We start from the raw sequence: 14,336 nt of genomic DNA on the forward strand, positions 1-14,336 counted from the left end.
TACAGAATATTTTCAAATAAACATGCTTAAAAGTAGTATCAAAAACCTTGTAGAGTGAAATAAAATTAGAGAGCATCACTGTCTGCTCAACAGAATTGCCAGACTGTGTAAAAATCACTTACCATTTGATTTATTTTTATGTTTGGTTATGTTTTTCATGTGAAGCAGAGAAAAAGCTTTCTCCTTAAAATATTTATTATAACATTTGCAACAGAGGAAAATCTGGAAACATTTGGAATGTCCAGCCATTTAAATGGATATTTTAAAGAAATGACATGTTCTTAGAAAACTATATTTAATGAAAAAGGTTACACTTTTGTATTGGTACATATATCATGACACTGGAGTAGAGCTAATGCCTTGGGAAAGGAAAAAAAATTCATCATGATCTTTAGTGTTCAAGAAATTGATTCAACTATTAGGTTCACTCATCTAAAAGAAAGACTTGAGGTTGCCCCCCCAAAATACATTGGCTAATATTAATCACATATATTTATTATAAAATTTACATTATGAGAATTACTAATACCAAAAACGATCACATATTTCCTCCATAGATTGAGAAAACTGTCACAGCAGGATATGAACTAGAATATCTACTACTTGAAGGACATTGCATTGACGTAATGACAGAACAACCTCCTCGGGGTCTGCAGTTTACACTGGGCACAAAACATAAACCTGTTGTGGTTGATACAATAGTGATGGCCAATCTTGTAAGTATTATACATACTTAACAGATGATATTTAATTAGATGTTTTGGTAAAATCCTCTAAGTTTTCCTAATAATAAGATGAAATAATTTTTATCCTACTGTTGCTGAACAGCTCCCAGAAAAAAATCCTTGAATTAGGTAATTAAATAAAACAAAAATGAAGGAAGTCATACTTTCAGAATGTGCTTTTATAAAATGTTATTGCAAAGTTTTCTTCCTTGGAATTCAGTTATAGAAATCATTCACTCCACAGTTAGTAAACACTTTCTTGGGATGTTCGTGAATAATCTTTCTTGAACAGTTGGATGTCATTTTCATTCATATAACTCTGATCATGTTCTTCTCATCTTAAAAGGGATATTTTCAATTAAAAGCAAACCCAGGTGCTTGGATACTGAAATTACGCCAAGGAAAATCTGAAGATATCTATCAAATAGTTGGGTGAGTTATATGAACCACTTGAAAAATTTTTTTTGTAAGTAAGATTTTAGTGTGATATAACTAAGATCATCAAAACAACTGAAACATTGACAAATACCATTACTATAAGATGAAAACTACTTATAAAACTGTGACATTTGTTCCTATCATTGTTTTATTTCAAAAATGTAAAAGATGTGCTAAAGTATACATCTTGTTCTTTACTCCATTTCATTTACTTATTATTTTCTATAGACTTTTCCATGTGTTAACATAATGAACATTTATCATTTAATGACTATATATTACGTATACTATAATATATGGCAAAGCCATTATCTGTTAGTTATGTTCAATTTTTCATTTTTATAGATAAGAATTGGTTTTTTTCATAGTAAATTTCCTACTCATCAGTGAGCCTAGTATAAAGCAGGGATCATCAGTTTTTTTTCCATAAGGAGCCAATAGTAAATGTTTAATGTTTGAGGGCATATATAATTTTTGTCAATATTATCTTTTTTCAACAACCATTTTAAAGTGTAAAAATCATTTTTAGCGCAAGGAACATACAAAAATAATCTACCAACTTTATTTTGCTCACCAGCCATAGTTTGCCAACACCTGGTAACCTTTTTTATACCCTCAATATCTGTAGTTTTCATTTATTTCAATAAGTATTTATTGAGCACCTATTATAACAAGCAGTGTGCTCAACAACGATAATATAGGAGTAGGGGTTATTGTACCTTTTTTCAATGCCTTTTCCCCTTTTCCTTATAGTGCCTAGAATGTAGTGTCATTCAACAAACATGCTTAATAATTTAAGCACATGAATCTGGGAATGCTAAATTCTTTTTTTTTTATCTTTTTTTTATTGAAAGAAAGATTCTTTAAATTCTGTAGTGCTTTACAATTTTCAAAAGTTTCACACACATGATTTCGTTTAATCCTGTAATAACCCTTTTTTGCTGTACCCCTATAGAGCCTCACCCCCCTTCCCTCTCTGCACTGGTAACTACTACTTTGTTCTCTATATCTGTCAGTCTCCTTTTTTATTTACTAGTTTATTGTATTTTTTAGATGCCACATATAAATGATATCGTACAGTATTTGTCTTTGTGTTATTTCATGTAAAATAATGCCCACCAAGTCCATCTATGTTGCTACAAATGGAAAAATTTCATTCTTTTTTAATGGCTGAATAGTGTATATGTGTGTGTGTGTATGTATGTACACACACACACACACACCCCACAGATTCTTTATCCATTCATCTGTTGATGAACACTTAGGTTGCTTTGCATATCTTGGTAATTATAAATAATGCTGCTTATGCACATTGGGGTGCATGTATCTTTTTGAATTAGTGTTTTTCTTTTGGATTTATACCCTGGACTGGAATTGCTGGCTCATATGGTAGTTCTATTTTTAGTTTTTTAAGAAACCTCCATAATGTTTTCCACAGTGGCTGTACCAGTTTGCATTCCCATCAACAGTGTACTACATTCCCTTTTCTCCACATCCTCACCAACATTTGTTATTTGTGTTCTTTTTGATGGTAGCCATTCTGACAGGTGTGAGGTAAGATCTCGTGATTTCGATTTGCATATCCCTGATGATTAGCGATATTGAGCATCTTTTCATGTGCCTGTTGGCCATCTGCGTTTCCTCTTTGGAAATATGTCTGTTCAGTTCCTCTGCCCATTTTTTAATCGGGTTGGTTGGTTGGTTGGTTGATGTTGAGTTGTATGAGCTTTTTATGTGTATAGAATGTTAATCCCTTATTGATCATATCAGTAGGTCTTCTCCCATTCAGTAGGTTGTCTTTTGGCTTTATCACTGGTTTGCTTTGCTGTTTAACTGTTAAAAGCTTTTAAGTTTAACTAGGTCCCATTTGTTTATTTTTGCATTTGTTTCCTTTGCTTTAGAAGACAGATCCAAAAAATACTGCTGCAGTTTACGTCAGAGTGTTCTGCCTGTTTTCCTCTAGGAATTTTGTAGTATCCGGTCTTACATTTAGGTCTTTAATGCATTTTGAAGTTATTTTTGTATATGATATTAGAGAACATTCTAATTTCATTTACAAGTAGCTGTGCAGTTTTCCCAGCACCACTTATTGAAGAGACTCTTTTCTCCATTGTATATTCTTGCCACCTTTGTTGTACAGTGACCATAGTGTGTGAGTTTATTTCTGGGCTCTGTATTCTGTTCCACTGATCTGTGTGTCTGTTTTTGTGCCAATACCATACTGGTTTGATTACTGTAACTTTGAAGTATAGTCTTAAGTCAGGGAGCATGGAGAATGCTTAATTCTGCTATAGGGTAGGGGGAAATCAATATTGACATTAGAAATGAGATAACCTCAAGAGAGTTCTGAAGAATTATAGGAACTTTCTAATAGTCATACCACAGCCAGAACATTCCAGGAAGAGGATAGAGGTACAGATTTCTCATCTAAAACTCTTAGGGCCATATGTGTTTTAGAATATAGAACTTTTCAAATTTTAGAAAGTTAATATAGTACATTTCATATATTATGTATTGAGCAGTATCTAAGAAAGCACTTCATTAAATATCATTTCTGTTGCAAATGTGTGAAGTTCACACTAAAGGAATATATAATGACTATAAAAGAAAACAAAAAGACAAGCCACAGACAGAGGAAATATTTGCAAAGCATTATTTAACAAAGAATTTATATAAAAATATATAGAGAACTATCAAGATACAATAATAAGGAAACTTGATAAAAATGTGCAAAACACTTGAACAGACTCTTCATCAGAGGAGATACATTGATATCACATAAGCACATTAAAAAAGATGCTCAGCATTGTCAGTTGAGAGGAAAATGCACATTGAAACTACAATGAGATACTGCCACACATCTAACAGAATGTGTGACATTAAAAAGACTGGCACTAACAAGTGTTGATAAGAATATGGAGCAACAGGAACTGTCATACACTATTGGTGGGAATGTAGAATAGTGTAGCCACTTTGGTTTAGCAAGTCCATAAAAATTTAAATACACACTTACCATATGATCCAGGCATTTCACTCATAGGTATTCACCTAAGATAAAAGGAAATATATAGTCATACAAAGACTTGTGCATTAATGTTTATAGCAGCTTTATTTGTAATTGCCAGACACTGGAAATAACCCAAATGTTAACAAGTGAAGGAATTATCAAAATGTGGTATAACCATCCAATGGAATACTACCCAGCAATATAAAGGAATCAACTATTGATACACACAGTGACATAGATGAACCTCAAAATAATTATGCTGAGTAAAAGAAGTGAAGCAAAAGAAAAAAGGAGCGTGTATACTGTCTGATTCCTCCTATAAGTTATGAAACATTAGGTAATTAATACACATTATAGTGACAGAAGTCAGGTTACTGGCTGCTTGGAGATGGAGGGCAGGCGGGGTGGGGAAGGGGCAGGTAAGCTGAGGAAGTGTTGGAGATAAGCAGGTGAATAAAACACAGTTCCTACGCTTTCACAACTCATGCCAGTAGGAAAGGCAGTTAGGGAAATGAATGACAATAAAACATTGTAAGTGCTATTAAAGAATATAAGCACAGTGATATTTATATTGACTAATAAAAATCATGGTTTAAAGATATAATTTTGCTTCATCTTCTTTGTCTTTGCAAACTGTACTTCCAAGAACTCAGTGTTTCTAAATCTGCCACTATTGTTTCACTGTTGTTTTTTGCAAAGGGAAAGCCTTTGGAATTAGGTAAACTGTGATTGAGATTCCTTCTCTGCCACCAACTATCTGTATGACTGTGTGTAAGTTTCTGGAGACTTTATTTCCTCATAACAAGAGGGGATAATCCTACCTACCTTGTGGGGTCTTGGTAAGGACTACATGAGATCTATGTCTCATTTCTTGAGTAAATGTCCGTTTCTTCCCCACTTACTCTTTCTTCCTTCTTTACAATTACATATATTATTGTATATTATATATGTATATTGTATAATACATATGCAATATGTATCATATATAATATGCATAGTATATACTATGTAAAGCAGTTACTATATTAAGTTCTATTTTATCTTCTTTGTCATTTTTTGTTATTATACACAGTCTATAAATGGACGGTTTAGGGAGAAAATAGCCCCTGATGTTATATTTAAGTACCACTAACATGTTAGCGCAAAACTAATTTTTCTCACTCACAGACAACTCTTGGTGATAGAAGTAATTTCAAATTTGTCTGTACGAGGGTGAGTCAAAAATTATCTGCACTCCAGTTATATTAAAACTTCTGTTGGCCACACTTACTGCAGATAATTTTTGACTCACCCTCGTATTATTTACAAATGATAACATCATACATTTCTCTCAGTCATAATTTACTTAAGTTCAAATCTGATTAATATGCCACTAGGTATCCAGAGTGGAAAAAGCATTAATGATGCTACTCTTTGATTTCTTTGAAATTAAAGTATCAGTAATGAAAAACAGGTCAATACAAAATATGGCAAAAATGGAAATTCTGTTTATCCCAATTTATGATTTAGTTCTAATTGATATTACATTTATATTTAAGAAAAGTATTCTTGAAATATGCTGAAAAGCTAAGCTAAAATAATATTGACATGAATTTCTAAGTCCATATTTAAAAACCATGACTAAATAATGTGATACTTTAAAATTTGCCTTTTTGTTTATTAGGCATAATCCTCACATATGTACTTTTTATAATCTTTAACTGCAAATCATCTACCCATACTCTGTATTGACTTATTATTTACCTTGAATTAAAAAATACTCCGTGAAATTATTTTCTCCTAGAAAATTTTTGTAGTTCTACTAAAATCAAACAAATGCTTCTCAGATTTTCCTAATTAAATTACAGATGATATCAGATGCTTTACACATACATGTATATTTTTATATATGCTCCTTCAATATGCTAGATTATTTTGTTAGTCTTTTTCACTTGTTTTTTTTTTAACTTCTGCGGTATATGCTAAAAGGTGGAGTGGATGTTGCCTGCCATGTCATGGTATGCACCACATTTCTACAGATATTTTTATAGAAACATGAGTAGTATACTTTTGATTTTAAAGGCCTGAAGATGTTTTTTTGGCTGTTTTTTTTTAAATTATTTTGTAAGTACTGATAAGAGCATTATAATTTTCCTCAGAATGCTTAAAACGAGACTTCATCATCATCTTCTACCATCCAGTGTTTTGGATTCGAAATGAGAGGCAGTGTGATTAACTTTTCCTCTACAAAAAATTAAATGACATTTATATTTAGAATTCCAGGAAAAATATGTATGTCCTTTTTTTTTAAAGTGATGCTTCCTGACGTCTAATGAATCCTTTCATTTTGAAGTAAATGGCTTTTACTGAGAAATATTCTCTCAGATCTCTCATTGAGAATATAAATTCTTTGATGCTCCTCTGGTTTCCCTGTATTAATTCCTTATCAATGAAGCCCATGTCCTCTGACTTCTTGGCTTGTTCTTCCCTTCATTTCAGCTGTTGACTGTTTTCATGTATCCAGTGGTTTTTAGTTGCTTAGCGTTACTTTTAAAGGTGTAATAGTGCAGTCATGAAGAGCCAGACTACCTGGGCTTAGATGGGGTCTAGGATAATTATTGTACCCTCCTCAGAGGATGGGTGTGTGGATTAAATGAGTGAATATCTATAAAGTGCTTAAAATAGTGCCTGAAATAGAATGAGTCTTCATCACTACTACCTCTACCACCTGGGGTGGAGGGACGTTTCTTTAGATCTTGTATGGGTCCAGCTTCAGTGTTGTGCTGCCTCTGTCCTGGTCCCAGTGGATGGTGAGTCCAACGGCTAAAGTTGCTGATGCTCTTGAGCAACATCTGGGACTGGAAGCTCTTGAAAGTTTTTAAGAAATTTGACATATCTACTAAATAAGTCGGAATACTTTTTTTCTGGTGGTAATTTTTGAGCAGGGCTGTGCCTCCTACTGTTGTTTAGGCACCTCACCTGAGCACCTGGGAGTGAGAATCATAGGCATGTGTTCATCAGCATAGCCTTAGAATCCCCAGATTCTCGTTGAAGCATTTTCAGGCGTATGTTATAAATCTGACTGAATGCAAAGTATTTACTAATTTGACATCTGATTGCTTTCCCTCTTTGAAAATATTCAGTTTTATTGTAAATGTTTTTTACAGTAGCATTTTTCAGTTCATAGTGAAAAAAGTATCAAAAAATTTTTGAGCAAAGGTGTCATTTTTGATTTATTTATGCAGTGTTGAAAATTAGACATGAACTACATAATGTGTAATATAAAATAGATTCAAGTGATACAGATGGACATAACAGACACATTTTCAGTCTTATAAGTTTAATGATACACTTCAAATTTTGGTATTTGAAAGTGGCTAGTAGATATTGAAAAGTAGTTGTATGGTGTAGAATTCCATTGATTATGCTATATAAACAACTTATTTTAAAGTCTATAAAATGTTTCATATTATAATTATTGTTACAATATATGAAAGATCTGACTTTTGTGATAATTTTAGTATACAGTAATAAAGATGAACTGTAATCAGTTTTCTGAGTGACTAGGTGATATCAAATTTAGTGAGTTATTTTTGTATGATCTTAATTTGTATTCAGTTAAAATTTGATAATTTTGAAAATTGTAGTGTATTGTAGCATACCTTAATTGACTATAGAAACAGCAAATATGACATATACACAAATGATGTTATACTTAGATGTTTATTGCAAAAAGAATTTATTCTGTTATTTATACCATTATAATTGTATGTCTTTTCTTAAATTGATTATAGACATTGACATGTTTTTCTGATTCTAGACATGAAGGAACTGACTCTCAACCTGACCTAGGAGATGTCATCGTTGTGTTAAACAGCTTCAAAAGCACAATACTGGAAGTACAAGTATGTGAGGCTAAAGCTCTTTGTAGGCTTTGTTCTTAATATTAAGAATTTTTTTTGTGCTTAATTAATCATTTTACAGCTAATTTCACAATTTTATTACCTAAAATGTCATATTGGAACTGTGGCAATGAAAGGAAGAGGAGAATTAAATCATGAAGGGAAAGCAGAGCTTGAAAATAGGAGAAAATAAATGATTTTTTTTGTTATGATGTGTCTACTACATCTACGATATTTGTAGCCAAATAATGTTATAAATTAGGCTTCGAGATAAGATCAAGAATGCAGGTTGAAAAGTTAGTCCTTTCAACACGAAAAAAAAATGATGTTTCTTTCCTTTACAAAAACAAAAATCAGAAAAGTTTTTAATGATGGCAGGTTTAGTTCTTTTGGACACACCCACCTACTTAAAATCAGTAAAAATGTTGGGAGAAATGTTTTTTAAAAATTTGAAAAGCACTGAGGATCTGACAATAATGATAATAAGGAAAGACAAAACCAAAATTAAAGGGAAAATGAGAGTCTACTGGAGTAAGCAAGCAGAGAAGCTTCTCTTATCCCAAGAAAGCTGCTGGTGCCCTAGAACATTTGTCCATTCTGATACACTGGAACTGTCATTTTGATTTAATTTGCAGGGTGATGGGGACAGAAATTAAAACCCTGGATCCACATAAAGTAGGTAATCTATTAGTAGACACTCTGTGCAATAAGCTGGCTATAGCTTCAGGGTAAGGATGAACCATAGTAAAGTATACCACACAGTCTTTTAGCCCAAATTTGTATCACCTAAGTAATCAGGGGAACCCTGAGCCTTGAATTTGCACTAAAGTGGCTCCAGATTAATAAGGTTTTAAAGGTATCTGGCAGAAACATCCATATATCTGTGGAATAAGATTACTGTATCCAAACACACAAAGAAAACCAGCAGAAACAGCAAATAACAGAAAGTAGATACACAAACACTCCATAGGTTAGAATTACTGACACAGACACTGAAACAACTATGCTTAGGTGTTTAAAGAAATAAAAGACAAGCTTGAAAACAATTGTAGGGAATAAAAAACTATTAAAGTGCATATCTGATTTTTTTTTTTTTTTTAAGTAGAACTTCTAAAACTTAGCCATACAATGACCAAAGAACTCAGCAGGTGGTTTTAACAGGCCTCAAGAGAGAATTAGTGAACTGGAAGATAAACCAAAAGTATCCTAAATGCAACAGAGACTTTAGAAAAGAGGAAACTACTGCAGAGAATATATAAAAGGCATAGAGAATAGAGTGAGAAATCTAAGATACCAGGATTGCATTTAAATGTGGCTCTGCCACTCATTAACTGTGTGACCTTGGACAGATTACTTAACCTCTTTCTGTCTCATTTTCCTTACCTATAATAGGAGTTAATAATGGAACCCTCCTTATATATCTACTATAAGGATAAAGATAATTTAGCTTTATGAAGTACTTCATGAGTGTTTAATAAATAAAACCCGTTTAAATGGAGTTCCAGAAGGTGATGAAAGACAGAATGAGGTACAGGTATTATTTGAAGCAATAATGGCTGAGAATTTTCATGATTGATGAAAGATACTAATTTGCATATTCAGGAAGTCCAGTGATTCCCAAGCAAGATAATTAAAAGGAAATGCACACCTAGAGTGTTGTTAATAAAACTGCAGAAAACAAAAGACAGAAAAATCTTGAGAATAACCAGAGGAAAAAAGAAAAATTACCTTCAAAGAGCTATAGTTAGCCCGACAGTTGATTTCTCAGCAGTAATAATGGAAGCCAGAAGTTAATGAGTGATATCTAAAAGCACTGAAAGAAAAAAGGAATGCCAACCTCAAATAATTTACCTTGAGAAGTATTTTTCAAGGAAAAACTTAAGGTATTTTCAGACAAATAAAAAACTGAATTTGCCACCAGCACACTCACACTACAGGAAATTCTAAATGGTGTACTTCAGGCAGAAAAAGAATTATCTCAGTTGGAAGGTCTGAGTTTGAAAAAAGAATGAAAGAAAAAAAATGGTAACTGTGGATGAATTTGTGAACAGTGAATATATAAAACAATAGTAATGTCTTAGGATCTTAAAAATTAATTAAAAAAAATAGCATTTAAGGCATTATATAAATAGAGATGTGTATAATAACATATAAAGTTCTTATATTGACCAGGACAAGAATTATGATTATGTTTAGACTTTAGGGCAAATTTGAATGCTTTACATTTCTAAGATAACCACTAAAAGAACAGAAACAAGGCATAATGTCATAGTAAAGAGGAAAATGGAATGAAACACATTAATATAAATGGACTAAGAAATGAGAAATAAAGCAGAACATATGGGCCATAGAGGAAGCACAAAATAGTAAGTTAGAATTTAACCCAATTACATTAAATGTAAATGGACTGCATGTTCCAGTTCAAAGACAAAGATTGTTAGACTGGATTTTTTTTTTAAGTCCCAACTATATATTTGCAAGAAAGAACACCTAATACATAAGAATACAGTTTCAGGGTGAAGATTAAAATAAAAGTGTAGCAAAAGTATGAGGCCAATACTAACCTAAACAAAGCTTATATGGCTATACTAATATCAGAGGTATTAGACATTAAGACAACATTATTAAAGATAAAGAAGGTTACTTTATGTGTGTCTGTAAGGCAGAAGTAGAAATATCAAGAGAAATTAGCAACTCTCTATCATATTGGGGTATTTTTAACATACATCTCTCAGCACTTGATATAACAAGCCCACCAAACACTCACTAGAGATGAAGAAGATTTGAGCAGTGTGATTATAAATCTTGACCTAATAGATGTGTATAGAACACAGTACCCAATAATACCAAATGAACAATCTTTCAAACACAGGAAACATTGATAAAACTTAGCTTTATGTTAGTTGAAAAGCAAGTTTCAACAGATTTCAGACGAATGAACTCAGACAGAGTATGTTCTCCATCTATTAATATGCAAAGATAACTAGAAAACACCCATACAGCCAGAATTTCTGTGATCTAATATCAGTAGGCTACCAGAACTCTCACCTTATATACTGCATAGATCTTAAACTACCATGTCATCAGAATTTACCTTGCATCCCACTTCATAACCTGTTCCTTATCACCTCTGTTCCTTATCCTGTGATCAGTTATACATGCTTACACTCATCTTTGCAGCTGTTTTTCCTATACTGATTTTGGCTTCCTTTCTTAGGAAGGAAAACTTATACTCTGTCCCTGATATATTTCCTTCTGGCCATTCCAGATGAAAAACCCCACAAACTCAGACCAGCTGCTGAAGTTTAGTAACTCAACCCAAGCCCTTTAGGACCAGCATTCTAGCTGGTTTTATCCTAGCCCTACAAACAGGAGAGAAAAATATTATTTCCTCTGGGAGACTGGGGATGTTTTATCTTTGAGGAATTTTGACCATTGAAAAATTATTAGCTTTTCTTTTTCTTGAGGTGAATATTTTTGCTCTCTGTATTGGCTCTAAGTTTACCTGTTTGTCCCCGATAGGTCTGACGCTTTCACCAAAGCCATCAAATCTTTGAGGGAGATAATCATGGCCTACCCGAAGCAAACATTCTACAGCCCAACCACACCTAGGTCCTTCAGTTGTCTTTTAATAATAGTTTTATCTGCTCACCTTCCATTCTCAAAATTACACAAAAGGACAGAAAAAAGGGAGGAGAAAAGATAAGCAACATAAAGGGTTAGCCCATGAACTCCAGTAGCCCACTAGTAGGAATCCAGGAAGGAAGAACAGAAAGTGGAGGAAGGAAAGTATCCCACGGATAGAGAAGGATAAACATGTTCGTGGCAAGGGGTCCAGAAATGAGTGAAAAATGGCCCCCACGAGATCCTAAAAACTACCAAGGAGAAAGGGCAGGTCACTGCAACAGAACGACACTAACACTAGCATCAGGTGTTTCATTTCCAAGACAACAAAACAAAGATTTCAATGTTTTGAGGAAAATTATTTTGAACCTAGGATTCTTTAGGCACATTCTTAGTCCAGTATTCTCTGAAGGGTGAAGATTTAGAAAAACTATCTTTCACACCCCTTCCTGAAGGTGTTTGTCAGCACAATGAAGGTGAAGAACAAGAAAATAGGTATTTCAAGAAATGGTGAAATTAATGTGAAAACCAATACAAAAGAAAGCTTGAAAGAGGCAGTTAATTATTAAGCCCCAAGAAAAGTGTCTTCAAGAAGACAGGACTTCCAGACAGTTAAGTAACATGAATAATAAACTGGAAAATGTTAGGTATATGGTGAAGAAGAAATATATCTCACCACAAGAAAAAATAAATACAATAAAATTCCAAGAAAAAAATACTTCTCTGCTGATGAAATGTGAGAAAACAGAATCCATGTGAACCAGGAGGAGTCTCCTGGGAGGGCATAGTGGTCCCATCACCACAACTGTGTGGAGGAAATGTAATTGTAGTAGCCTTTCAGCTCTTTGGTGTGTAGTATTTACAGTGTCACGATAAGCACATTTACTGATTTTCAAGTTGTAAAGATAGCATAGTGCAAAAGGTAGTTAGGTTTACCAAGCTAAATGTAAATATTATAATATTTACAATGCTGAAGTGAAGGTTTAGCTAATGTAAGTTGGGAGGCAGAGGGAAAAGGTAAAGATATTAGTATCCTTATAACAGGCCATGCAAGAGAAACTGTTAATTTGTTGAAATAAAAAATACAGATTTAAGTATTATTTAAAGTTACAAAAATACTCAGTAGAAGAATTAATGATAAAGATAATACAACCAAAACCTCCAGACAAAGAGGGGAAGGAAAGGGTGATATAAGTAAGCTACTCATCTTTTGTCACAAAGAATGAATAATGTCTAAACTCTATGAATCAGATATACAGTTGATAACATCTACAGTTGATAATTCAGTAAATACAAGTATAAGCACAGTACTTAGCAGAATGATGTTTTCAGTTCACCGGAAGAACTGAAAACAAGAAGCTGAACTAATAGTTGCAACCAGATTGTATGTGTGATATACTAAAATCTATCCTGGCTTCATTTACTATAACTATCTTAGATTTACAAGGGTCACCTTGCCCAATATGTTTCTAACCATGCAGCATAATATTTAAATTTACAAAATTCTAAAGTTTTTCTTTACCATGCTGTCTAGGTAGAAAAAAAGCCAGACAAAATCAAGGAAGATGTCCTTTCCGATAAAGATGAAAAAAAAGGAGTGTGGGATTCCATTAAAAGGTAATTACTGATGAATATTTTGACACATTACTATAGACCCATCAGGAGTCTAGTTTGTGGAAGCCCTGTAGATGATAAACATTTAAGTTAAGCACAGGTCTTCTCTAGAAAGGATAAGACAAATACATAAATATTACTGATACAAGGCAGGAAACTGGAGCTTGTAAGACAGCTGAACATAAAGTGCTACTTAAACCAGGGGAGAGGATGACTATATCCAGTTAGGAGGAACCTCAGAGAAGACTGGAGGAGTGTGTGGCTAAGATATATTCTAAATGATGGACAGGAGACAGAGTGAAGGTACCTGGTTACATGAAGTCAAAAAGGTTGGGTATGTTTCTCAAGGAACAGGAAGTAGCCCAGGTTAGCTGGGATATTGAATATAATGGGGAATCTTTAAGTTAGGTTGGAACCTATATTAGTTAATCAGAAAAGGAATATATTGGCTCACATATCTAAAGAGTGCAGGAGTAGAGCTGACTTTGGGCATTCAGGTGATGTGGTCCAGAAACTCCAATGCCTAGTTATATTATCTGTGCTGCCTTCATTTTCAGACAAACTTTTATAAGAAAAAGCCTGCCATCTCCAGTGGGAAGAGATTGCCTCTTTCCAGAAAGTACCAGCACACGTTCCAAGGCTAACTCACTGGTCCAGCTATTGCCATGTCTGCCAGACTGAACTGATCCCTGTGACTTACTGACTGACGCTGGGTCATGTGCCTACCTCTAGAGCAGGCAAGAAGGCCCATCCCGCCTAAACCTCGTAGAATGAAATTAGAGGAGGAATAGTTACTCACCCACCCACCTACCCACAATACCAGGTGGTAGTGACCAGAAGTGTAAAGGATGTTGGGTGGGCAAAAACTGAAGTGTCTGCTGTAGATCCACATTGTAAACAACTTTGAAAGTCCATTTTAGAGATTTGAATTTAATTTGAATTATGATGGAGAACTATTGATCATTTTTATCAAAGATAAGAAATAGAAACTTTAGGCCAAATAGTTTCAACAGCCTAAGCAGATTTTGTTATACTCATCAGAAGCTC

At 33.6% G+C, this 14,336-nt stretch overlaps 1 protein-coding gene across 1 annotated transcript in view; it reads left to right on the forward strand.

Annotated features, from left to right (window-relative positions):
- Nucleotides 1-14,336, forward strand: part of UGGT2 (UDP-glucose glycoprotein glucosyltransferase 2) — a 181,445-nt gene that overhangs the window by 138,667 nt on the left and 28,442 nt on the right. Inside the window, exons 28-31 of the mRNA XM_057707936.1 lie at nt 558-716; nt 1,072-1,157; nt 7,970-8,054; nt 13,210-13,292. Of these exons, the coding sequence (XP_057563919.1) occupies nt 558-716; nt 1,072-1,157; nt 7,970-8,054; nt 13,210-13,292 (413 nt within the window). The remainder of the gene's footprint in view (nt 1-557; nt 717-1,071; nt 1,158-7,969; nt 8,055-13,209; nt 13,293-14,336) is intronic.

This window comes from Hippopotamus amphibius, chromosome 14, assembly GCF_030028045.1.
Source record: "Hippopotamus amphibius kiboko isolate mHipAmp2 chromosome 14, mHipAmp2.hap2, whole genome shotgun sequence".
NCBI classification, from domain to species: Eukaryota; Metazoa; Chordata; class Mammalia; order Artiodactyla; family Hippopotamidae; genus Hippopotamus; species Hippopotamus amphibius.